Source organism: Myotis yumanensis, unplaced genomic scaffold, assembly GCF_028538775.1.
Source record: "Myotis yumanensis isolate MYYU_CA2020_CCGP unplaced genomic scaffold, mMyoYum1.0.hap1 SCAF_2, whole genome shotgun sequence".
NCBI classification, from domain to species: Eukaryota; Metazoa; Chordata; class Mammalia; order Chiroptera; family Vespertilionidae; genus Myotis; species Myotis yumanensis.
This window is the reverse complement of record NW_027223753.1, coordinates 16,550,041-16,575,440: the sequence shown is the minus strand read 5'-3', so window position 1 is coordinate 16,575,440 and position 25,400 is coordinate 16,550,041. Positions and strand designations below refer to the sequence as shown.

General features: G+C 49.4%; 1 protein-coding gene across 4 annotated transcripts in view; it reads right to left on the bottom strand.

The window, feature by feature from the left end:
- Window positions 1-2,597: 2,597 nt before the first annotated feature.
- Window positions 2,598-25,400, bottom strand: part of RPS6KA1 (ribosomal protein S6 kinase A1) — a 43,083-nt gene continuing 20,280 nt past the window's right edge. For 3 of the 4 annotated variants that reach the window (XM_070404441.1, XM_070404443.1, XM_070404440.1), the window contains 16 exons: window positions 24,224-24,330; window positions 23,460-23,497; window positions 22,847-22,989; window positions 22,379-22,449; window positions 21,975-22,063; window positions 20,944-21,008; window positions 20,598-20,700; window positions 19,063-19,193; window positions 17,845-17,970; window positions 17,560-17,649; window positions 17,034-17,192; window positions 5,928-6,089; window positions 5,444-5,520; window positions 5,062-5,179; window positions 3,879-4,016; window positions 2,598-3,548 (listed from right to left, as the gene is read on the bottom strand). In XM_070404441.1, the coding sequence (XP_070260542.1) occupies window positions 3,426-3,548; window positions 3,879-4,016; window positions 5,062-5,179; window positions 5,444-5,520; window positions 5,928-6,089; window positions 17,034-17,192; window positions 17,560-17,649; window positions 17,845-17,970; window positions 19,063-19,193; window positions 20,598-20,700; window positions 20,944-21,008; window positions 21,975-22,063; window positions 22,379-22,449; window positions 22,847-22,989; window positions 23,460-23,497; window positions 24,224-24,330 (1,740 nt within the window). In that variant the 3' untranslated portion in view covers window positions 2,598-3,425. The remainder of the gene's footprint in view (window positions 3,549-3,878; window positions 4,017-5,061; window positions 5,180-5,443; window positions 5,521-5,927; window positions 6,090-17,033; window positions 17,193-17,559; window positions 17,650-17,844; window positions 17,971-19,062; window positions 19,194-20,597; window positions 20,701-20,943; window positions 21,009-21,974; window positions 22,064-22,378; window positions 22,450-22,846; window positions 22,990-23,459; window positions 23,498-24,223; window positions 24,331-25,400) is intronic. The other variant, XM_070404444.1, reaches the window with a different exon arrangement.

Here is a 25,400-nt window from a genome sequence, read left to right as displayed (position 1 = left end):
ATGCTCTAACCACTGAGCCACCAGCCAGGGCTGGGGTACTGCCTTTAAATGCTAATATGCTCCAGGACTCAACCACTGTTCCCTTTTCTTCTCTGTTCTCAGTCCCTACAATAGCACTTCTCAACTTTCATGTACACACAAATGCAGATTTTGTTAAAATATAGATTCTACCTATAGTCGGATCTGAGAATGGGCCTGAGATTCTGCATTCTAATAAGCTCCCAGATAACAGTAATGCTGCTGGCCCTCTGACCACACTTTGAAAAGCACAGCCTCTTGTTTCTCCAAACTAATGATTCCTAAATTTACCCTTCCAATCCAGCTTTCTCTCCAGAACTCCAACTTCTCATTACTCTTAGTTGGAAGCTCTATTTAGATTTTTAAAAGCATCTCCCGTCCTGGCCAGTGTTGTTCAATGGTTAGAGCGCCAGCCCTTGCACTGAAGGGTCACAGGTTCGATTCCCAGTGAAGGGCATGTACCTGGGTTGCAGGTTCTGTCCCCACCCTGGTCAGGGTGCGTGCAGGATGCAACCAATTGATGTGTCTCCCTCACATTGATGTTTCTCTCCTCTGTCTCCCCCCGCCCCCTCCTTTCCACTATCTCTGAAAAGCAATGGAAAAAGTATCCTTGGGTGAGGATTAACAAAAAATAAGAAGACATCTCCCACAGAGTTTTCAAACCTGCTTTCCCCAACTTCTCCCTCAGTACTTACCTGCTCAAGCCCAAAATCTAGAAGTTAAAAAAAAAAATCTAGAATATATCCATTAACCTCCTTTTTCTCTTAGCCTCTAAACCAGTGGTTCTCAACCTTCTGGCCCTTTAAATACAGTTCTTCATGTTGTGACCCAACCATAAAATTATTTTCGTTGCTACTTCATAACTGTAATATTGCTACTGTTATGAATCGTAATGTAAATATCTGATATGCAGGATGGTCTTAAGCGACCCCTGTGAACGGGTCGTTCAACCGCCAAAGGGGTCGCGACCACAGGTTGAGAATCGCTGCTCTAAAACCAAACTGCCAGCAAGTGCTCTCTGCTGGACTTCCAAACACTGTCTGAGCTACTGCAGTAGCCACCGACCTGGTCTTCCTGCCCACCGCCTTCATCCCCATCAATTCTCTACACATTAGTTAGAGCGATCTTTTAAAAATGTAAATCAAATCATGTCACTCTCCTGCTTACTTAAGTTCTTTTAGGCCTTGCATCTCAATTAGAATTAAACCCTACCTCCTTACCCTGGTCTGAGAAGCCTAGAATGACTGCCCTCCTTCCTAACTTCGTCTTGTGCAATCTCCTGAACCTGACATCACAGCCACATCAGCTCCTCTGTTTCCTGAGCAAGCCCAGCCTGTTTCCCCTGGGAGCCTTTGTCCTGACTCGGCCCTCTGCCTTGTGGTCTTGGCTGGCCTCTTCTCATCATTCAGATCTTAGCTTCTGGGTCATGTCCTCCGAGAGGCCTTCCCTGATCACCCCAATTTAACTCTACCTAACTGCAGGGGACCCACTGGGGGGGCTGATGTGGATGCTGGTGCCTGGAACTGGGCGCCACGGGGCCTTGGTCCTCTCCTCTAGCAGGAAGTGGTTCCAGACTCCCCGGCAGAACATATGTCTTACCAGTAGTTGACCTTGGTTTATTAATTGTCCATTTTTCACTAATAGGTTTCCTCACCAGAGGTAAGACCCATAAAAACAATGACCTTGCCGGACCAGTTTGGCTCAGTGGATAGAGCGTCGGCCTTTGGACTGAAGGGTCCCAGGTTCGATTCTGGTCAAGGGCATGTACCTTGGTTGTGGGCACGTCCCCAGTGGGGGGCGTGCAGGAGGCAGCTGATCGATCTCTCTCATCGATGTTTCTGGCTATCACTCTCCCTTTTTCTCTGTAAAAAATCAATAAAATATTTTAAAAAACCAAAGAAACAATGACCTTGTTTTCTACTTGGTTCACCAGCACCTGAAGCAGGGCAGAGAGATCCTCAGAAAAAGTTTATCATGCAAGGCAATGTCATTCCCTCTCTGAGCCTCAGATTTTCCATCTATAAACAGGGATAAAAATAGCATCTACCTCACAGGGTTAAGATTAAATGAGATATAGCCCTAGCTGGTTTGGCTCAGCAGATAGCGTGTCAGCCTGCGGACTGAAGTGTCCCAAGTTCAATTCCAGTCAAGGGCACATGCCCGGGGTTGTGGGCTCAGTCCTCAGTATGGGGCGTACAGAAGGCAGCTAATCAATGATTCTCATTATTGATGTTTCTATCGCTCTCTCCCTCTCTCTTCCTCTCTGAAATCAATAAAAACATTTAATTTTAAAAAAAGATTAAATGAGATATACATGTAAGACCCAGGCACAGTGCCTGGCACTTGGCCACCAACCCATGGCTAATAATTCCATTACTGTTATCAATAGCATAATGGAATCCCCCTGGCAGGAATGTGAGGGCAGGGCCGGCAGGACTCCCACATGCTCTCCAAATGACCTGAGCTCCAACTAGCTGGGCTAATCAGCCCTAGTCCATTACTCGTCCGTCACTGCCAAAGTCCTCACCTCCTGACAGCAGAGAGGGGGCAAATTCAGGGATGAAAAGTGGAGGCAAGCATGCTTCAACTCAACTGTAAGTTTATTAGAAAGGCCATGGACAGATGAACCCTGAGTTACCAGCTGAGGAAGAAATGAAAAAAAGCCCCTGCCCGCCTGGCCCGCCCCACAGGCCTCCTGTGTGCTCTGTCCTGTGGCAGATGCCAACAGAAGTCAGTCAAAAGTGCATTCCGGATCCTCCTCGGAGAGCGGCCACCCTAACTGCAGGGGACCCACTGGTGGGGCTGATGTGGATGCTGGTGCCTGGAACTGGGCGCCACGGGGCCTTGGTCCTCTCCTCTAGCAGGAAGTGGTTCCAGACTCCCCGGCAGAACATATGGAAAAGGAGCTGACTGGGGATAGAGCAAGTTCTGCTAAACAGCCAAGGGCTCTGGAAGTTGCTGCCTGGGAGGTGGGTGCAGATGGCTGCAGAAGGCCAATCGTGGGGTCCCCAGGGTAGGACTGCAAAACTGCTCTAAGGAGTCTCAGCCACAGAGAGCCCTAGTGTGACTCAGTGCCCCTCCTGGGGCTGCACGGGGCTATTTCTGCTCCCAGAAAGGCAAATGAATCTCGTAAAAATCCATGGTGGCTGATGTCATTTTTCCTTAAAAAAAAGATAAGAGTTTGTACAGTGAATCGATTTCAACCAGCAGAGCCTGAGCCGAGAAGAGTCCGTCCTCAGGAAGGAGAAGGCACTTCTCACACCCTCACTGGGGTGATCTGGGCTGGCTGCTTCCGGGGCCCCTCGGGGCTCTGCTGCCTCTGGCCCTGTGGCTCAGGCCCGCTCTCTCCGGGAAAGAGGCGCCTCCATCGAGCTAGCACTGCCCTGCAGCCTGGATGCCCTGGCCCCTCACAGGGTGGTGGACGGCAGCTTCCTCACCCGCCGCTGCGCCAGGATAGATGACTCGATGGGCTTCAACTGAGGGGTGGGCTTGGAGCTGTTGAGTGCAGAGTATGTAGCTGCCATGGCTCCCTGGGAGAGAAGGTAGTAGGTTAGTTCACGATGATGGGGAGGTACAGGCGGGAGGAGGGACATGTGCTCCAGGGTCAGGCCAGCTCCTCCCAGTGTTCCACAGCCCGCCCAGCCCCGTTAATCCAGCCTTGGTCAGTAGTCCTGCCTCCTGCCTCAGATGTAAGGGGCTGTGACCCCCGGAGGCCTGGGATGTACTGTTGACACCTCTGCATGTTAGACCTGGGCTCCAGGACAGACAGACATGGCATCTCCTGACCCTGCCACCCCAAGTCCTTGCCCAGGAAAACTTGCCTTGGGCCCCTGGATGCCCAGTAGCTGGGATGGCCATACCTTCACAAGTTGCAAGTCCTGATGGGATAGCTGGCTCTGAGGAAGCTTGTCCTTCTGGGTGATCCATGGGTGCTGCAGGACCTGCTTAGCTGTGAGGCGCTGGTGGGGGTCCACGTGTAGCATTTTAGACACCAAGTCCTGGGGACAGAGTGGGCAAGGGGGTTGGTGGGAGGGGCCGGCAGGGGCACATACAGCTGTGTCCCACTGATGGGGAATGGGCAAGGCAACCATTTCCCACCCTCTGCTGCCAAAACCCTGCAGTAGCCCCTCCCTGCGATCCATTCCCCACACTGCTCCAGGGCCCCAATGAGCACAGGCCCTTCTTTGGGACTTCTTCCCTTTCCTTTCTCTTTCATCTTCTAGAAGCCACGCAGGAAGGTGGGAAGAACCTAAGGTTGGGGTTGAGCAGATTCAGGTTCAAAATGTAACTCTTCTGCTCGAGTATCCTGGGCGATTTACTTCAACTCTCTGAGCCTCAGTGTCCCCTCTGAGAAACAGGAATTACAACAATACCTGCCTCATAAGGCTGATGTGAGGTGTACAGCTCATTAAGGGCTCAACCCAGTGTCCAGCACACAGGTGCCATAACTGCAAACTTGCTCACATTGAAAGCCCAAACGTTCCCTCCTCTGAGAAGGCCTCTCTGCTTGGCATGGTCAGTAGCTCTGCTCCGTGCCTCCACGGCCTGTACCCCTGGCCAGGAAGACCCACTTCTCTCCACTGCCTGGCATCTCTGTTCCTTATACGCAAGCCTGTATCTCCCCCCACAGCAAGTTCCCATAAGGCATCATCACAGCTCTCTGTCCCCTGTGGGTCCAGAACACGGGAAGAGCCACTGAATGATTACCCAGTTAACCAAACAAGGTGTGTGTGTGTGTGTGTAGGCAGGCTGCCTCTGTGTGTGTGTGTGTGTGTGTGTGTATGTGTAGGCAGGCTGCCTCTGTGTGTGTGTGTGTGTGTGTGTATGTGTAGGCAGGCTGCCTGTGTGTGTGTGTGTGTGTGTGTGTGTAGGCAGGCTGCCTCTGTGTGTGTGTGTGTGTGTGTGTGTGTGTAGGCAGGCTGCCTGGGAATCTTCCACTTGGAAAACCGAGGCTTCAGGTCACCTGCTCGTGACCTGCTGAAAAGCCCTGGGACGGTCCCTGCCTCCCCACCCCAAATAGGCTGGGTCCAGCCTCAGACTCACCTTGGCTGTCTCTGATACTGTGTCCCAGTTTCCCCCACTGAGGGTGAACTTCCCACTGCCGATCCGGGTCAGAATTTCCTCGGGTGTGTCACTGGGTCCATTGGCGAATGGAGTGTATCTGGAGAAAAGCCCACCCAGTCTGTGTATTGCCTCTGGACTCCATCCTGGGGTTCAGGGTGGAGGGCTGTGTCTCCCCCTTCTGACTGGGTATCCCCAAGAGCAGCATCTTTCTCCTCAAGGTGAAGCGTCCAAAGCTAGGGCCATGTCCCTATCTTCAGACCTTCCTGAGGCAGGGCTGAGTTTCGCCCCTCAGACAAGCACCACCCCAGCCTGTACTCTAGGGCTGGGTAGTGGGAGGGGGCCAGGCCAACGGTGCACTCACCCCGCCAGCATGGTGTACAGCAGAATGCCCAGGCTCCAGATGTCACAGCCTTCATCGTAGCCCTGGCGCTTCAGCACCTGGCAGGAAGGAGGGCAGGGGAGTGTGGTCAGTCTGAGGGGCAGTGACAAGTGCTTGCCTGCTACTCCCCAAAGGGGAGGTTCCCATGGCTGGACCCTCCCTTGGTCCTAGGTCAGTGATGGCGAACCTTTTGAGCTCGGCGTGTCAGCATTTTGAAAAACCCTAACTCAACTCTGGTGCCGTGTCACATATAGAAATTTTTTGATATTTGCAACCATAGTAAAACAAAGACTTATACTTTTGATATTTATTTTATCTACTTAAATGCCATTTAACAAAGAAAAGTCAACCAAAAAAATGAGTTCGCGTGTCACCTCTGACACACGTGTAGTTTTGCCATCACTGTCCTAGGCCAAGGCCACAGAGACTGCGTCCTCACTGGCAGCTGAGGAGGTCAGCCACTCACCTCAGGTGCCACGAAGTTGGCAGTGTAGCAAGGTGTCATGAGGAGCCCATTCTCAGCCCGCAGCTGCTTGGCGAAGCCAAAGTCACAGATGCGCAGGCACTCGGGGTTCCCAGACTCGTCTACGTAGAGGATGTTGCTGGGCTTGAGGTCCCTATGCACAACCTGGGGGCAGAGGGCGGTCAGTTCTCAGTGTGGGCAGGTGGCTGTGGCTCAGATCCACTGCTGGGGAGGGAGAGTTCGGAAGATGGGCCCCGAGAGAGGGACTGACTGAGGGAAGCAGAATCTGAAAGGAGGGGAAGGGGCTGAAATGAGGCCTTTCATGCTGCTGGTACTGCCCACCTGGAATCTCTATGTCCATGATTACAGGGCAGCTCTGATGTCACCTATCCACACTCAACTCCCCTTTTCTCCCCTCAATTCTGCCCTTCACATAATCTTACCTAATGGCCACTCCATCTTTCCAATTGCTTGGGTCAAAATCTGAAGAGGCATTCTCATTTTCTCATATGCCTCAATCAATCCTTCGCAAGCTCCATTGGCTCTACCATTGAAATATACCCAGAGCCCAACCACTTCTCAGCCCCTCTACCAGGAGCTCTGCTTCCAGCCACCGTCATGCCACTGCTGGATTACAGCAACCACCTTGTAACTGGCCTTCCTGAGTCACCCTCACCTCCTACAGTCTGTTCTAAACACAGCAGCCAGGGGAATACTGTTAAATGTACGTCAGATCATGTCATCCCAGCCAGAAACCTTTGAAGGCTTCCCCTCTCAAGAGGAAAGTCCTTACAATGGCCTACGTGGCCCCACCTGATGTCTCCCCTCCCCGTCACCCACATCCCTTGCACTCTCTGGTCTTCTAGCCACACCAGCTTCTTTGCTCTTCCTTCCACATGCCAAGCACACTCCTGCCTCCGGGCATCTGCCTGGCTCATTCTCTTTTTCTTTTAGGTCTCAGCTCAGATGTCACTGTATCAGTGAGGCCTGGACGACTCCATATAAAATAGCCATCACCGAGAAGTGCTCCTGGTTTCCCTCTTCTGCTTTACTTTCATCCAGAGCATTTACTACCATTTGACATATTTACTTAGTTGTTTTCGGAATCCACCTACAGGAATGTAAGCTCCAATAGTATTTTGCTCACTGCTATATCCCAGACTTTTAAAAAGTTCTAACACATAGTAGGTATTCAATAAATATCTGTTGAATGAATGGATGAATAACACTTATTACTGAGACCTTACGCAAATGACTTTCCTCTGGTCCCCATTGGCTCATTTGTAACCTGAGAGGGCTGAGCCACTCCACTTTTCATCTTCCCCACCCCTCTACATGGTTCTACTCTGTCACTCCTTTATCACCTAATTACTGACAACTCAGATCTCTGATCCTAGCCCGGAACTTTCCTGAGTGCAAGTCTTATAGCTGTTTACCAGGTGGCAACCACTGAATACTCCACAGACCCTCACACCCAACACAATCCAGATTAAGCTCATTCTCACCCTCCTGCTCCTCCTCGCATGAGCTAATGGTACCTCCCTAGGCATTGTCAAACAACTTCAATGGCTCTTTGCTACCTGCAAGATAAAGCTAAAGTCCTCATCCTGTTCCAGGCTCATCATCCACTGCATCCCTCAAGCACCCTGAGCTCGGGCCAGTGGGGCTCCTTTGGTCACAAACAGCTCTGTCTGTCAGTGCAACGCCTGCTCACCTCGAGCACCCAGCACAGGGCCTAGCACAGACCAAATGCTAAATGAATTCTATTCCATGAATGAACAAATCTTACCTCTGAAACATGTAAGACCTTTCGGGTTAGATCCACTGCATCTCATTGATTAGCTGCCTTTATGAGATGGTCCTTTTATAGTCCCAGTTGAGCCCTGAACCCTCTAGCAGGTGCCACGAGGTGGGCAGGTTGGAGGGTAGACATGACCCAGGCTAGTCCAGCTCCACAGGGGGAAGTGTCAGATAGATGAGGAGGAAAGGGCTACACTGGCAGAGTGGTCCCAGCTACACTATGAATTGCATCCAGGCCATGGGGAAGCCTCTTCCTGGGCAGTCTCTGCCCAGCCCCTGGGGCCCTCTCCTTCCTAACACTATCATAGGGATAAGCCCAGGCCCTCAGAATGTAGGCTCTTCTCTTCTCCCTGCAGAGAGCCCTGCTGAGCTTCCCAGATGTCAGGGATGCACAGCTTGGTTGCGGACACCAACTCTGCCGGACAAGTGATCTTCCTGGTTTACAAAGTACTTTCCCAGCCATGCTCTCCGTGGGGCCCACTGTACTTGGTAAGTGTGCAGGGCAGGGACCGTAGGCTCATTTTACAGAGAAGGAAACCAAGGCAATGAGAGGAGAATCGACTTGCTCGTCTAAGTAAGAAGCAGAGATAAGACTTGATCCCAGTTCTGACCTTAATTCCAGTTTTTCTAGTTTAGTGTAGCACCGATGACACTTTTGGGAAACAGGGATATGGAAGTTTTTAATCTTTATTCCCTAATACAACATAGAGAAACAACAAACTCCTACAGGGAACTGGCTCGCCATGGCAGGTAGTCCCATAAGTAATTACGATACCTGTCCCCAGGTCCTATGTGGGGAGAGGGGGGAGCATAGGCTCACATCTCACTATATTGAAAAGCACAATAGGCTGGACAAGCAATGAGCGAAGCCAGGCTGAGTGGGAGCCATGTCAACCAGTCTAAGGGGCATCTGCTACTTACTCCAGCCGACAGTCACCGCGTAACAACTCAGGCCCTGGCTCCAAAAGCAGCCAAATTACCAAACCAAAGCAAACCCCAAACAAAAAAACATCCCACATCTTGTAGGCCAAACTAAATGTCTGTAAGCCAAATGTAGCCACTGAGTCAATAGGCAGAGTTGTGGTTTCAGTCAAGAGTCAGGCAGGCCGTGGTGAGAATCCTGGCTTTACCAGAGGTGATCTTGGGATGTCACTTAACCTCTCTAGCGCTTGGTTTTCTCACTTGTAAAATGGGGCTGGTAATAATGCCGAGCCCTCAGGGCTCCAAGAAGGAGCATTTGAGTTGTTTACCAGGAATACTCAGCACAGAACTTGAGAAATGGCAGCTGCTGTCATAGTCACCCCAGCACTCCCTGGGGCTGAGCCCTACCATCATGCTTGATGTTAAGATACAGTGACTGCTTGCCAAGTACACTTAAAAATTAGGGGACAATCCTGGCCAGAGTGGCTCAGTTGGTTGAATGTTGTCCTGGGCAATGGAAGGTTGCTGGTTTGATTCCTGCTCGGGGCACATACCTGGGTTGTGGGTTCGATCCCTGGTTGGGACGTGTATGGAAGGCAGCTGATGGATGTTTCTCACATCAAGGTTTCTCTCTTTCCCTCTGTCTTCCTCTATCTCTATTTCTCCAATCAATAAAAATATATTTATTTTGAAAATTACAGGACAAGAAGGACAGAACAATTAAAAGACAGGTGCCATTCACAGCAGCATTTGATCCACACAGACAGGAGCAGAAACTCTGGAGCCAGATTAGCTATGAGACTTTTACTTAAGCTCCCAGAGCCTCAGGACCCTCGCTTATCAAATGGACGTAATGATAATACCTGCTTCATAGGTCCATGGGAACACTTAAATGAGTTTGTATGTAAGTGCTTAGAACTCTGTCTGGCCTGTGGCAAGTGCTATGTAGTGGCAGCTGTCATTAGCAGCAATAGCATCTCTGTTATCATCAGCATCCCTGGAGGATGTTCAGTTAGGTGCCCGTGACTAGCCAGAAAATAAAAAGTGGCATTCTTTTATGTAAATTATCTGTTACACAGAGAAGCCAAAGTGTGACTTTCTACTAAGTTCTCAAACAGGCTGTCCCTGGCACGCTGGGGCCCTTACAGAAACAATATAAGGGAAGCTAGAGACTTAAAAGGGATTCATGTATTAAACAAAGAACTCTTGCAAAAGAGGATAAAAAAGGCAGACAACCCAATTTTTAAAGGTGAACAAAAAATTTAGCCCTAACCAGTTTGGCTCAGTGGATAGAGCGACGGCCTGCGGACTGAAGGGTCCCGGGTTCGATTCCAGTCAAGGGCATGTACCTTGGTTGCGGGCACATCCCCAGTGGGAGGTGTGCAGGAGGCAGCTTATCGATGTTTCTCTCTCATCGATGTTTCTAACTCTCTATCCCTCTCCCTTCCTCTCTGTAAAAAATCAATAAAATATATTTTTTTAGAGAAACCAAGATGGTGGCATAGGTAAACACCGGAGATTACTGCCTCGAACAACCACTTCAAAAATACAACTAAAAGACGGAACGGACATCATCCAGAACCACAGGAAGGCTGGCTGAGTGGAAATTCTACAACTAGAAGGAAAGAGAAAAACATACCGAGACTCAGAGGAGGCGCAGTGTGGAGGTGAAATACTAAGGTGCGGAGGTGCGTGCGGAGCGGGCTGGCGGCTGAGGGTACGGTTGTCGTTTTCAATCGGGAGGGAGTCTCAGGCTCTGAGCTCTAGTTCCGGGCGAGTCTCTAGGGACCCAGACTCATACTGTCTGGCATCGGTCAGAACCCGAGGGCAGCTTTCTCTCCAAGGGGCTTGCAGCGATTAATGGGACACTGAGAAGCAGAGTCTCTGAGGGCAAGACTGAGAGCAGCCATAATTGCTAACCCCACCCTGTTGATCCGTGGGACCCACCCTGCCCAAACCCCCGCAGGGAGACTTTCGCTGGATAGCCTCAGGCAAAGGCTAGATTAGCACCTCCCTAGAGATCCAGGAGCCAGGAAGCCCAGAGGTCAGAGTGGGACCATCCAGTTTGCAGCTCCCTGGAAACATAAAGGACACACTCAGGGGGCAGATTCAGTGAGCACCAAAGCCCTATTGAAGCAAGTCTTGCCCCAGAGGGGTGTCTCCAGCACAGAAGTTCTCCCACTGCAGACACAGCTGATTCTCACAGCCAAATGGCCTGGAGGTCAATTCCTCCCAGTGATAACTACAACAATCAAGGCTTAACTACAAGACTGTGCACAAAGCCCACAAGGGGGTGCACCAAGAGTGTCTACCTCAGGTAATTGGGACACTTAGCACAGAAAGGCACTCTATCGACACAGCGAAGCATAAAAAATGCCGAGACAAAGAAACAGGACACAAACGACAGAATTGGAGGAAAACAAACTGCTGGATATAGAGTTCAAAACCACACTTTTAAGGTCTTTAAAGAACTGTCTAGAAGCCGCCGATAAATGTAGTGAGATCTTCAAGAAGACTGGTGAGACCGCCGATAAATGTAGTGAGGTCTTCAAGAAGACTGGTGAGACTGCCGATAAAGATAGTGAGATCTACAAGAAGACTGGTGAAACCCTCGATGTGATAAAGAACCAACTAGAAATTAAGCATACACTGACTGAAATAAAGAATATTATACAGACTCCCAACAGCAGACTAGAGGATCGCAAGAATCAAGTCAAAGATTTGAAATACGAAGAAGCAAAAAACACCCAACCGGGAAAGCAAAATGAAAAAAGAATCCGAAAATACGAAGATAGTGTAAGGAGCCTCTGGGACAGCTTCAAGCATACCAACATCCGAATTATAGGGGTGCCAGAAGAAGAGAGAGAGCAAGATATTGAAAACCTGTTTGAAGAAATAATGACAGAAAACTTGCCCTACCTGGTGAAAGAAATAGACTTCCAAGTCCAGGAAGCACATAGAACCCCAAACAAAAGGAATCCAAAGAGGACCACACCAAGACACATCATAATTAAAATGCCAAGAGCAAAAGACAAAGAGAGAATCCTAAAAGCAGCAAGAGAAAGAAAATCAGTTACCTACAAGAGAGTACCCATACGACTGTCAGCTGATTTCTCAACAGAAACTTTGCAGGCCAGAAGGGAGTGGCAAGAAATATTCAAAGTGATGAATACCAAGAACCTACAACCAAGACTACTTTATCCAGCAAAGCTATCATTCAGAAGTGAAGGCCAGATAAAGAGCTTCACAGATAAGAAAAAGCTAAAGGAGTTCATTACCACCAAACCAGTATTATATGAAATGCTGAAAGGTATCCTTTAAGAAAAGGAAGATGAAGAAAAAGGTAAAGATACAAATTATGAACAACAAATACACATCTATCAACAAGTGAATCTAAAAATCAAGTGAATAAATAATTTGATGAACAGTATGAACTGGTGATTGTAATAGAATCAGGGACATAGAATGGGAATGGACTGACTATTCTTGCGGGGGAGGGGAAAGGGATGTGGGAGGTGAGGGAAGAGATTGGACAATAATCGTGATCCTATGGATTAGGACAGTGGGTGGGGAGTGAGGGCGGTGGGTGGGGTGGGAACTGGGTGGAGGGGAGTTATGGTGGGGAAAAAAGAGTAACTAATGTAATAATCTGAACAATAAAGATTTAATTAAAAAAAGATTTGAACAGGCATCTCATAAAACGCAATAAACACATGAAGAAGTGCTCAATTTCACTAGTTATCAGGGAAATGCACATTAAAACCACTATGAGATACCACCCCACACCTACCAGAATGGCTATGATTAAAAAGATGGTTACCAAAAGACAAGTACTAGAATGTCACAGCAACAGTATTTGTCACAGTCAAAAACTGGAAAGATAACAACCCCATGGCCACTAACAGACTGCACAATTAAATCGTGGTCTGTTCACACAGTAGAAACTACACATGAGTAAACTGCAGCCACACAACAATGTGGATGAATCTCAGACAGACTGTTGAGTGGCAGAAGCCAGAAAGATATAAAAGAGCATGTTTGTCTAAAATTCCAAAGACGGGCAAAACTAATCAAAGCTCCTATAAGTTAGCTTAGAATGCTTATCTTTGGAGAGGGGGCAGCGACTGGAAGGGGAACCGGTTACAAGGATGTATTCACTTTTTGAAGAAAATGTACTGACTAGTACATAATGTGTGTTTATGTGATATTTCAATAAAGATGTAAGAGATCCCAGTGGACCCTGCTCCCGGTTACTCCCTTCCCATCCTTCCGTTCGTATGAGATTCCCAGCTTCTAGACCACAGATGCTGCCAATATGTAATCAGCCAAGAGAATCTCCCTCCATATTTAGACTCAACAAGAACTTCCCATTTCCTTAGCATCTGCCCTGGTTTTCGGAAAGGGCCAGAAGCTTTGGAGACACACCCAGCCAAGTGGTGGTCTGTACTTGGAGCCCGTGGAGAGGCTCACTACTTTGAAAACAGCTCTCCCTCTGAAAGACCTTCCTTATTCTGGCCCCACTGGAAACTCACTGCTTCGGCCCTGTCTTCTAAATCTTCTTGAGGGTAACTTTAACAAAGTAGGAAAAGGAAACACATTTACTGTCTGACCTGACATATTTAAATATTAGTCTGTGGAAACTGGCCATTTCAAAAACCAAAACCTGCCCTAACTGGTTTGGCTCAGTGGATAGAACGTCGGCCTGCAGACTGAAGGGTCCCAGGTTCGATTCCGGTCAAGGGCATGTACCTTGGTTGCGGGCACATCCCCAGTGGGGAGTGTGCAGGAGGCAACTGAATCGATGTTTCTCTCTCATCGATGTTTCTAACTCTCTATCCCTCCCCCTTCCTCTCTGTAAAAAATCAATAAAAAATATATTTTTAAAAAAATAAAAAATCAATAAAATATATTTAAAAAAACAAAAAAAAACCCACTTCGAACATGACCATAACACAGTGGTTCTCAACCTTGGCTGCACATTAGAATCACCTGGGAATCTTTTTAAAATCTTAATTTCTGGGCCTCATCCTCCGGAAATTCTGTTTCTTTGTTATGGGGTGGAGCCACAACATTAGTAACAAAGAAAGAGAATTTCTGGAGGATGAGGCCCAGAAATCAGGATTTTATTTTATTTTATTTTTTTCCCCCACCCCCTCTACCTCCAGGAATCAGGATTTTAAAAAGATTCCCAGGTGATTCTAATGTGCAGCCAAGGTTGAGAACCACTGCCATAACAGTACATGTGGTAACTAAACTGAAGCTCTGGTTACGAGGTAAAGTTCTTTTTTTACAAAATAACCCGCCCTAATACATTAGACAGAACCAGACATTGCCTTTTTTGCAAACCCTAATCACTGATTCAGGCAGAGGTCCTGAAAGGACGGAACCATTCTGGGAGAGGTTGCTGAGGATCTTTATCGTCAGCCCCACCCACTGCCGCCACCTGTCCACCATTCCTAGGCTGTTACCACCTGACATGATTAATGACTAATGGGGGCAACATGACATGCTGCTCAGGAAGTGATGCCACACTACACCTCCCATGAAGTGTGTTTTAGCTCCTTGCTCCCAAAAAGAAGCTGGAGCTGAATCTAAGTAAGATATTTGAGCACTTGAAATTTATAGAAAATGCAGACAACAGAGAAACAGTTAAAACGATGCCATGAGGAAGCAAATAGGCACATTCCACATAAGAATGACCTCTTCAACAAGACAGTGGCATAAGCAAGGGGGTTTTTATTGTGGAGGTTATATGGATGCCTACATTTAACAAAACTCATCAAATTGTAGACTTAAGATCTACTGTGTGCAGGCCCTGGCCGGGTAGCTCAGTTGGCTGAGTGTCACCCCAATACACCAAGTTGTGGATTCAATCCCCAGTCAGGGCACATACAAGAATAAACCAATGATTGCATAAATAAGTGGAACAACAAATTGGTATTTCTCTCTCTCTCTCTCAAATCAATAAATAAAAAAAATAAAAGATCTACTGTGTGCAAATTTTATTGTAGTTTTAGAAAAGAGACTTTAGGGATATAATAAGTGAATAAAAAGTGTGGATCTTGCAGAGACTGATTCCAATAAACCAATCACAAACAGATATATTTAGAAGGACAATCAATAGGGAACACATATCTATTGATGGGGTACTATGTGAGAACAAGTAACCAACCATTCATTTTATTAGCTGTTGTGAAAGAAAATATTTGCCTTTTTTAGAGTTATAGATACATAACAAAGATGATGTGATATGCTTTATTTTTATCTTATTTTTTAAAATCCTCAACCAAGGATATGTGTGTGTTTTTTCATTGATTCTACAGAGAGAATAGGGAGAGGGAGAGAGAGAGAGAGGGAGAAACATCAATCAGTTGCCTCCCCTACGCACCCTGATGGGATCAAATTTGCGACCCTTTCGTGCATGGGACAACACTCATGCACAGAATACTTTAATTACAGGTATTTATGGGTTAAGTGTCATAAAGTTGGCAACTTCCTTTCAAATGCACTCTTCAAAAAAAAATGCATTTATATAGAGAGATAGAGACAGAGACAGAGAGAAAGAAAATGTAGCAAACTGTTAAGATCTGGTGAAGCCAAAACCGGTTTGGCTCAGTGGATAGAGCGTCGGCCTGCGGACTGAAAGGTCCCAGGTTCGATTCCGGTCAAGGGCATGTACCTGGGTTGCGGGCACATCCCCAGTGGGAGATGTGCAGGAGGCAGCTGATCGATGTTTCTCTCTCATCGATGTTTCTAACTCTCTATCTCTCTCCCTTCCTCTCTGTAAAAAATCAATAAAATATATTTAAAAAAAAAAAATCAATAAAATATATTAAAAAGAAAAGATCTGGTGAAACTAGAAGGGAAATGGTTTTCATTATGCTATTTTTTAAATTTTTCTATAGGTTTGAGCTTTTTCCTCAATAAGAGTTGGGAAAAATACATCAGTAACAACAAAAAAGAAAGGAAGAACAAAAGAAAGAAAAGGGAGAGAAGGAAGGGAGGAAAGGAGATAGGAAGGAAGGGAAGGAGGCGAGAAAAATCTTGATAATTCTTGAATCTGGATGATGGGTATCTGGGGTTCATGATCTATTCTTCTAGTTTTGTATAGCCTTGGGATAGCCTTGAAAACTTCTATAATAAAAAGTTAATTTTAAAAAAGGCATAGCAACGATCTGGTCCTATTTCCCTCTAATGTTTATGTGGCCTCTTCCACTAGCCTGCACTGGACCATGGTACTTTGAGTGCAGTGCACTTCACGTCACCTGCACCCTGTGGGGTGGATGTCTTGTTATTGGAAGTTTGCAGCTGAGAGGTGAGAGAGGATCAGAGAGGTGAGACTTTCCCAACCTCACACACAGGACTTGAACACAGCCAGTTGGATTCCAGAGCCTGCATTCTTTTTTGTTGTTGTTAATCCTTACCCGAGGATATTTTTCCACTGATTTTTAGAGAGAGTGGAAGAGAGAGGTTAAGACACAGAGAGAGAAACATCAATGTGGTTAAGACACAGAGAAACATTGATGTGAGATATCACATGAGGTGGTTGCCTCCTGCAGGAGCCCTGACCTATTTAGGGCCCAGGCTGGGGAGGAGCCTGCAACCAAGGTACATGCCCTTGACCAGAATCGAACCCAGGACCCTTTGGTCCGCAGGCCAATGCTCTATCCACTGAGCCAAACCGGCTAGAGCCAGAGCCTGCATTCTTAACCCCCACACTGTCTGACTGGAAGCACCTAAAACATCATCTCCTCCAGAAACTCATGCTAACTCTGTTTTGACTTCAATATACTACAGGAACTTTTCTATCTTCGCCTTGTGCAGTGATAAAGGCCAAGTTCTACTATTTGGACATCCACCTCTTCAGTAGCTCCTGCTGTGTTTCCAGTAGCATTTCCTCCTGCATCCACTTCCTCTGTCCTAGCAGCCGAAACCACAGCCAGATACACCTCCCTGAAGCCTTGAGTGCCCCCATAGTGACCCTGCTGCTTCCTAACTCAAAAAACCATTCCCTGTCTGCAACTCCCCATCCAAATTCTTCCGCCAGACATACTAGCTCCATTCTTCCCTGGCTGTATGACCTTAGGCAAGTAAGTTCACATCTTTGAGCCTAAGTCTTTTTACCTGTAAAGTGGACCAATAACAGCACCATAGGGTTTTGTGAAAATCAAAAGGAAAGAGCATAGTGGGTACTGAATAAATGTTCCTTTTCACAATTTGGCCTTGTCTCTCCCTCCCTCCCTCCCTCCCTTCCTTCCTTTCATCCATCCACTCACCCACCACATCTGTCTGGCTGTTGAAGACTGCCATTGCCTGGGCCAAGTCCATAGGTCATGTACTCTGCTGATGGTATGCCCCCCGACTCGGTGCTCCCTACCACAGACTTACCCCCTGGGAGTGCAGATACTCCACGGTTTTGCTAATGGTGTGCAGGACGAAGCTGGCCTCCCGCTCGGAGAAGAATTTCTGCCGTAGGATCTTGTCCAGCAGCTCCCCACCCCGCATCAGCTCTGTCACCAGGTACACATGTTTGCCATCATCGTACACCTGCCAAAAACTGTGCCATCAGGCCCCTCCCCTCAATGCCAGGACTGGACCCCTTGGTCACCGTTCACCAGGCCAGGAAAGAACTACATGAGCGGGGGCATGTGTTCTGCTCAGGGCCTTCAGATATTTGGGCCTCTGTTCTCCCTGGACAAGAAGATGCTGGTACTTGTCTCCTGATGGACAGGAAACTCTCAAACAATGCCCAAGTCTGAAGTGAAGGGTTCCTGGGGTGCAGGCAGACCAGAGGAACCAAGGGTCCCCCCTCTCCCATGAACAGAGGAGGATCAGAAGTCAAAGGAATGGCAGACCTGAGACATCCTAGAGTCGAGTGCCTCAGTCCTCACCCATTTCAAGGACCCCCACTCACATCTTTTAGAGTGATGATATTGGGGTGCTGCCCATACCGCAGAAGAATCTCAATCTCTTCCGAGGGATCCCGCTTGCTCTTGTCGATGACCTGAGGAAAAAGGGTGCATGTAGCAGCATTTCCTCCTGCATCCACTGCAGGGCCTAGCGTCCAGCCGCACACCTTTCCCCCATCCAGAGCCCCAGGCACCAACCCTCCTTGCTAAAGGGCAAAGGCTACATTGGCCTCCGCACCACTCCCCGCCCCCACCCTCACCCCCGCCCAGATACATGGTTGGAGGCCCACCTTGACAGCATACTCCATGTTGGTGGCCTTGTGGACACAGCGCTTGCACACGGAGTAGGAGCCCACGCCAATCGTCTCCTTTACCATGTAGCCATCGCTGAAAACCAGGTTCTTCCCATGCAGCTGCTGTAGGAGACCAAGAGATGGGCTGGCCTTCTGCTTTAGAATGCAGGGGAGGTTTCCCAGCACCCGAGGTCCGGGCTCTGTGGAGATGGCACCAGGCAGCAGCCAGAACTGGGGTAGAGTGCTGGATATGTGACCCTGGGCAAGAATTTGCCCCTCCCTGGACCTATATGATGGGCACACTCGCTGGCTCCCACGCTGCTGTCAGAGAGTAGTGAAGTGGGTAGGCTTGAAAGGCACGCAGGAGCCCTGAGCTGGGTCCCAGCTCTGCCACTTCCGTGGCCTTGGGCGAGTTGCCTTCCCTTTCTGGGGTGTCACAGCCCACCTCATAAGGTATCCCAAGGTTCCAAGACATTAATAATAGCAAATGCTTCGATAATGCTTAGCGTGTGGCAGATACCATTCTAGGCACTTTCTATCCGGTGACCACACGGCCCATGGACAGCCCTGGTTTATGCCTGCTGTTCTCACATCCAGTCTGGTTTAACATTCGTCTTGGACAAAGATGTCAAGTTGGATAATAAATTACATAGTCATGTTAACTTTACACATATCAACTTATATAATCCTCACAACCCTATGGAAAGTTTTTTATCATCATCCTCATTTACAGATGAGGAAACTGAGGCATCAGGAGGGTAAGTGTCTCAATCAAGTCCCTCACCTTGGAAGTTCTCAACCCAGACAATGAGTTCCAGGGTCTACATTCTTGCCTCTCAATTCTAAATTTTCCACGGAGCCGGGAAAGTGTACAAATGGGGAACAAGTAAGAGGAGACAGGAGCCCCCTGCGACCCATCCCTGTTGGGGACTTCACAGCCACCTCCCAGCACCACCAGCCTGGGCACCCCCTTGCACTTATTCAGGTTCTACAATGTCCCTGGCTGTGCCAGAAAATTTATATCCATGTTGTCATCCTTGTTTTTACAAATGGGGAAACTGAGGCACAAGGAGTTTTGGAAGCTCAATGACTACACAGTGGCAATCGGGGTTTGAACCCAGGCCTGTCCAACTCCAGAGCCTGTGTTCTCGGTCATTTTGCCTGTGGCTTTGAGGTGGAAAAGAACAACTGGGCAACAGCCTCCTGGCCCCTCACCTGTACCACTGAGTGCAGTGGTGTCTGTGTGGCCCAAGTCTTGCCGTCATCCTCCATCAGGCCGGTGGCCACGAAGCTGAAGCCACGGAACAGCTGATGGGCGCCAGCGCTGGGGGGGATGCCAGGGGAGTCTACAGGGGTAGGAAGGGAATGTGAGCCTGAGGAGGTGCCCTTGATCCCAAGGCAGACCAGCAAAGGGTGACTACGGGGCTCCCAGGCTTGCCTCAGCAGCTGGCCATGGATGGTGGGAGCTTGGGCAGGACAGAACTCCTTATCCCAGCCCCTAGCCAGCCATCTGTTCATGTGCGTTTAGACCAGCCCAGCCCTGATACACAAGGATGAAAGACCCCCCACATCCAGTGTCCAGTGCAGGCCAAGACCCTTCACCCTTCCTGGATGCCTCCTCTGGCCTCCCTGCTCCCTGTGCAGCAGCCAGAAAGATGGTTCCGACCACAAATCCATCCCTGTACCCTTCCCTTCAAACGTTCCCCTCTGCCCGCAAGAAAAAGTCCAACTCCTCAGGTTCTTGTGATCTTAGCCTCCTCTCCCTCACTCCTCAGCTCAGCAGGTCAGACTTCTCAGATCCTTAAAGGAGACTCTGAGCCACTGCACATGCTGTTCCCTCTCACTACATAATTCACTCTTTGTCTATCCTTCGAGGCTCAGCTCATCCACTCTCTCCTCGGAAAAGCCTTGCTTGAGGTTGATCCTCTAGCCCTTCACCCCTATTAAGCTGCACTTGTCACACTGCCCAGTAGCTGTTTTCACGTCTCTCCCCCCTGATGGGCCATATAAAGGCAGGGCCTGAATCTGTCTTGTTCACCATCAATACCCCCGTGGCTGGCACACAGTAGAGACTAGGTACATATTTGTCAAATAAATGAAGAAAGAGGGACGAAATGCTCAGAGAAATGCTAAGCTCCCTATCATCAGAGATGTACAAGCACAGTGAGAAAAGCACCCCTTCTGCTAAAACCGCCTTCCAGAACATTCCCCCCGCCCCAATAACTGGACAAAATGTTAGGGTTTACCAAACTTCCTCCCAGAAGCCCTTGGCTTCTTACAAGGAAAGACGGGACTCAATGGACCTATGGCTAAACCCATGTTCCAGATGAATACACTGAGGCCTGGCGGTCAGAGTAGCCAAAGCAGATTCCCACATTTGCCCCTGACCTGTGGGCGCTGTCACCTCTGCTCTGCCAGACCATCTCCACCTTGTTTTTATTGGGTCAGATTCTTTACCCCTGACGTGAGTGTGAGCCTGATGTGTTTGGTCTTCCCAGTGGGCTGGCAGATGCCCGGGGCAGGGGTCCTGACTTTTCTATTGTGGCCTTAACCACCCACTCTCCCCCACCCCCTCGCCCAGACACAAAGAGCCCACAGAGCCCTGGAGTGGGAGAGTCAGGCAGAACAAGACGGGGACAGAGAGTCAGAGACCCACCCGCCGGTCCGCCCACACACCTGCGCCTGCCAGAGTCCTACCACCCCCGCCTCCCTCCTGTACCAGTCCAAGACAAATCAGGCAAGGGACGCACCCTTGGGTGTGCGGGATGTGAACTCAGTGTCAAAGTAAAAGGTGTCATCAGGTTGGGCCACGGCCGGCTTGAAGGGTGGCTTGATCTCACGACGGTACAGCTTCTGAAAAGTGGGGTGGGCATTCTGGTCACCATAACACCCCCACAGCCTGCTGGGAGCCCCATGCAGGAGGTGATAGGCCCAGAGCACAGGCTATGCAGTCAGGGGCACAATTGCTTGCCCTTGGAAGGCCAGCCCTTGCCACCCAGTCCATGCTGTCACCCCTGCTCCACATTTAAGGCCTTTATCAGTAGAAGCTCCTCCCCCCAACAGTTGAAGCCCTGATGGGGTGAAAGACACACTCACATTCCAGTCAATGGTGGAGTAGAAGACATGTCGCTTGATTTCCTCTGCCCCATCAGGGCCGGAGCCTGAAAGAGCCCAGATGAGGGGTCTGCAGGTGGTTCAACCTCCAGACACCACCAAGTAGCCTCACTGGTCTGGAACCAGCAGCTGGAGCAGTCCACTGGCAGCATTGGGAAGAATGGGCTCACCCTGCCCCAAATCTACCCAGCCATCACAAGGCCTATTGCCTGCTCAGCATTTTCCACTTTCTGGGGCCCCTTATGATCAAGCTCTAATGTGACTGCTAAAAGAAGGAAGGCCCAGAGAAGTTAAGCAACTTGCCCAAGGCCACACAGGACAGAGGCTGGACTTGTTCCAAGATCTGCAGAGGGCCTCTACCTCCCTCCCACGCCAGGCATCATCTCTGTTGTTCTAATCCCATTGTCCTTGTCAGTTACCAGACAGGCTCTCGTTCCACTCAATCCCAAGGACCTGGTTCATGGTTCAGGTGAACCCAAAAGCCAAGATATATTGAGCAACTAGCACACAACAGACACGTTCATGTGACTTCATTTAATCAACAGAGCTTGAGGTCACCCTCAATCGAAAGATGAGGACCTGGGGCACTGGGAGGTGAAGTCAACTACCTTGGTCACATAGCTCATAAATGGCACTCATTTGTTCACAACAAATATTTATGGAGGGACCACTGCACACCAGGCAGTGGGGACGTGGCATGGGGCTGGGATTGGGACCTGAGCCTTCTGATGCCTGAGCTCATGTTCTTTCTCTTGTGCCAGCAGCCTTGGCGAGGAGCTGTGTGGGGGCCTCTGTCCTTGTCCCAGGGGGAGTGGGGATGACTCAGTTCCTGCCTTCCCCTACACACAGGTCACCCCGCTGCCCCGAATACCACACATGGAGCCAAAAAGGAGGGTGGCCAGCAGCATTGTCTGCCTACACAAAGGACAACGGTCCCTTTCAGCACCAGATATGGCCCCGTGGCCTAGGCCGCAGCTGTACCCGCTCCCCTCCCCTGAGCTGGGGCTGCTTACCGAGCCGGTTGGCAGGATTCCGCTTGAACAGCGCCCGCAGGAGGCTCTGGGCTTCCGTGCTCAGAAACTGGGGCATGCCTAGCTTCGCCCTGAAACAGCCCCCGGGTCTCATCAGGGCTGAGCCCCACCCCAGAGGCCCCATCTCCCCTCCCACTTTTGTCCAGGTCTAGTTTCCAGCTCATGCCAGACAAGCCATCCACTAGCTCACCTCCCAGAGAATTCTGGGATTCGCCTCCCACAGGCCCTGGTGGATGAACAAGAGGCCCTGGAAAGCACAATGCTTCACCCAGAGGAGTGTCTCTTTAATGGGGAAATCTGAGGCAGGTTTAGGGTATTATTCTGGCCCCAAAACTGGGGCCAGGCGTGAGGAGACCCTGAGGGGTCAGGAAGGAGCTGGTGCTTACTTCAGAATCAGTGTCATGGTCTCCTTCCGGTCCTTCCCCTGGAAGGGCAGGGAGCCCGTCAGCATCTCAAACTGCAGAAGACAAGGGTCCATTCAGGTTCTGGTCCCCATCTCTCATGCCCCCCACCTCCTTCCACGCAAGCCACTCAGCTCCATTCCCAGGATTCTTGCTGGCTTGCTGGAGGTTCACCAGGATCAAAACTGTGTCTGTCCCTCTCCCCTCTGTCAGTCAGAACACCAAGAGCAGTATTAGGGACCCGAAGTTGGGGAGAGGCCCAGCCCGGGCTGGGGCACCCAGGTGAGGACAAACCTGGAATCCTTCCAAGGATTCTGCAGCTGGGTGAAGGGCAAGGCCAGTTTGGCTATGAGGACAGAAGAGCCTTAAAGACCATCAATCCCCTGACTGTACAGATGAGGAAACTGAGGCCTGAGGCCTGGGTTGGATACTTTACCACGGCCTGGTACTCACCATCAACACCCCATAGGACCACCAATCTGCACTGTGGGTGTGACCCTGGCGGTTGACGACCTCGGGGGCCATGTACTCCACCGTCCCACAGAAGGAATAGGCCTTCTTCTCATGGTCAATGGCTTCCTTGCTCAGGCCGAAGTCTGTGGCAAGGAGGGCAAGAGGACACATCTTCAGGGCACCCTGCCTTCTTCGCCATCACCCCCTGCACCCCCTGCACCCCCAATGTCCCTGACCAGAGGCCTTAGGACATCACCCTCAGGACATTCAAGAATAAGCTGAGGGCCCTGGTCGGGGTGGTTACAGGAGGAAAGCAATTGATGTTTCTCTCTCTCTCTCCCCCTCTCCCTTCTCTCTCTAAAATCAATAAAAATTTATTTTTTAAAAAAGAGTAAGCTAAGTCCCAGAGAGGATGGGAGACTTGCACAATGTTGCACAGTGGGGAGCTACGGTTCAAACCCAGGCCATTCCAAGTCTGGGACCTGGGCTTCTAACCACATCTTGGTGCCTCTGGTCACATAGGAAGAACAGATCCTCAGCACTCAGCCCAAGCCCAGTAAGAGCCCATCCTGCCCTCCCCTGGGACCTGAGGAGGCAGGTGCCCTCCACTCACCGGTGAGTTTGATGTGGCCCTCCTCATCCAGAAGGATGCTGTAATGAAGAGAGAAGAGTCAGGGCCCCTCAGCTGTGGCTCCTTATGGTTCTGATGACACCACGGGGGCTGTCGGGGTTGGCCCAGAGATGATCCACCCAGATGCATCTGAGGAATGGGTGGGTGGGGCGGGTGCTGGCAGTGCTATGCAGGTGCGTTGCCTACCTTCTTTGCTAACCCTTGAAACACTGTGTGAGGTAGGTACTATTACTGCCCCATTTTAACAAAGGGGAGACTAAGGCCTAAGGAGGCTAAGGAACTCCCCATGGTCACAGAACGTGGTGGAGACAAGGTTTGAATGTGGGTCTGACTAACTCTAAAGCCAGAGCTCATTCCACCTTAGCACCTGCTCCTGGCTCCCAAGTTACCATTCGAGGATATTTATATGTTAAGGAAAATTCTAGAGAAGCCATATCGAGGAATGACCTTTAATGGTAGCATCTTAGATGTCACACTGGATTAGAAAAAAGACAGGCAACGTACTTTCATGGAGGTGCCTGGCCCTTGGTAACGGCAACACTAGTGATTAGACAGCCCCCCAAGGTAAGCCTGCTGCCACTACCACTCCACTCTACCCACCCATTCACGGAACAGCTCGTGGGACAGGAACTTCCTTGGGGAGAGTCACACCCACGCCCATTGGGGTGGCCCTGTCCTAGGAGAGGCCCCAGGGCCTGCCTCGGCACTCCCCAGGGAGGCCAAGGTGAGGCTGGAGCTGCACTCACTTCTCAGGCTTGAGGTCTCGGTAAATGATGCCCAGGCTATGCAGGTGGTCCAGGCCCAAAGCCAGCTCAGCCAGATAAAACTTCACATCCTCCTCCGTGAACATAACCTGCAACAGGAGGGAGGGGATTTCAGCTGGGATCGCCTTTTCTTCAGGAGCTGGGGCACTGGTCAGCAGCTTCCTGGTCCTGAGGGTCCACCTTGAGGAGGACCCTTAAGAGACCCCAATACCATCCACCCTGCTCTTTCTAAAGGGGTTCGAGGTGTGAAATTACTAACATATATGTCACTCATGTGGCATTGCTTGGAAATAGCAAAAGGTTGGAAACAGCCCAAGGGTCAAGCAGTAGACGGGAGTGATGCCTCTCCCTGCAGATCCAGTGCTGTGCAGCCATGAACTACAAAAAGAAGCTTCCCCATGTTTTAATACAGATCAATCTCTCAGATATACTGTCTTGAATAAAAGCAAGGTACAGAACAGTATCACAGAATAGTTCCTTTTTTTTTTTTAATCCTCGTTGAGGATATGTTTATTGATTTTAGAGAGAAGAAGGGAAAGGGAGAGAGAGAAACATCGATCGGTTGTCTCTCGTACGCATCCTAACCGGGGACCAAACCCACAACCTAGGTATGTACCCTGACTGGGAATCTAACCTGTGACTTTCGGTGTACTGGATGACACTCCAACCAACTGAACCACACCAGCCAGGGCCAGAATAGTACTTTTTATGTAAAAATGTGGGGGTTGGGATTCAGAACATATATCAGAATGGTGTGTATTTCCAAAGAGACATGGAAAGCTTAAACAAGAAACCAATAAAAATGTTTACTTATTGCCCTAGCTGGTTTGGCTCAGTGGATAGAGCGTCAGCCTGCGGACTGAAGGGTCCCAGGTTCGATTCCGGTCAAGGGCACATGCCTGGGTTGCAGGCTTGATCCCCACTAGGGGGCGTGCAGGAGGCAGCCATCAATGATTCTCTCTCATCATTGATGTTTCTATCTCTCCATCCTTCTTCCTTCCTCTCTAAAATCAATAAAAAAATATATATATATTTTTAAAAAGTTTACCTATGTGGGGTGAAAAGGGGTGGGATGGGCTGAAGATTTCTCAATATTTTTTCTTTTCAATCATATAAATGTATCATCTATTCAAACATTAAAACAACATTTAAAAAATTA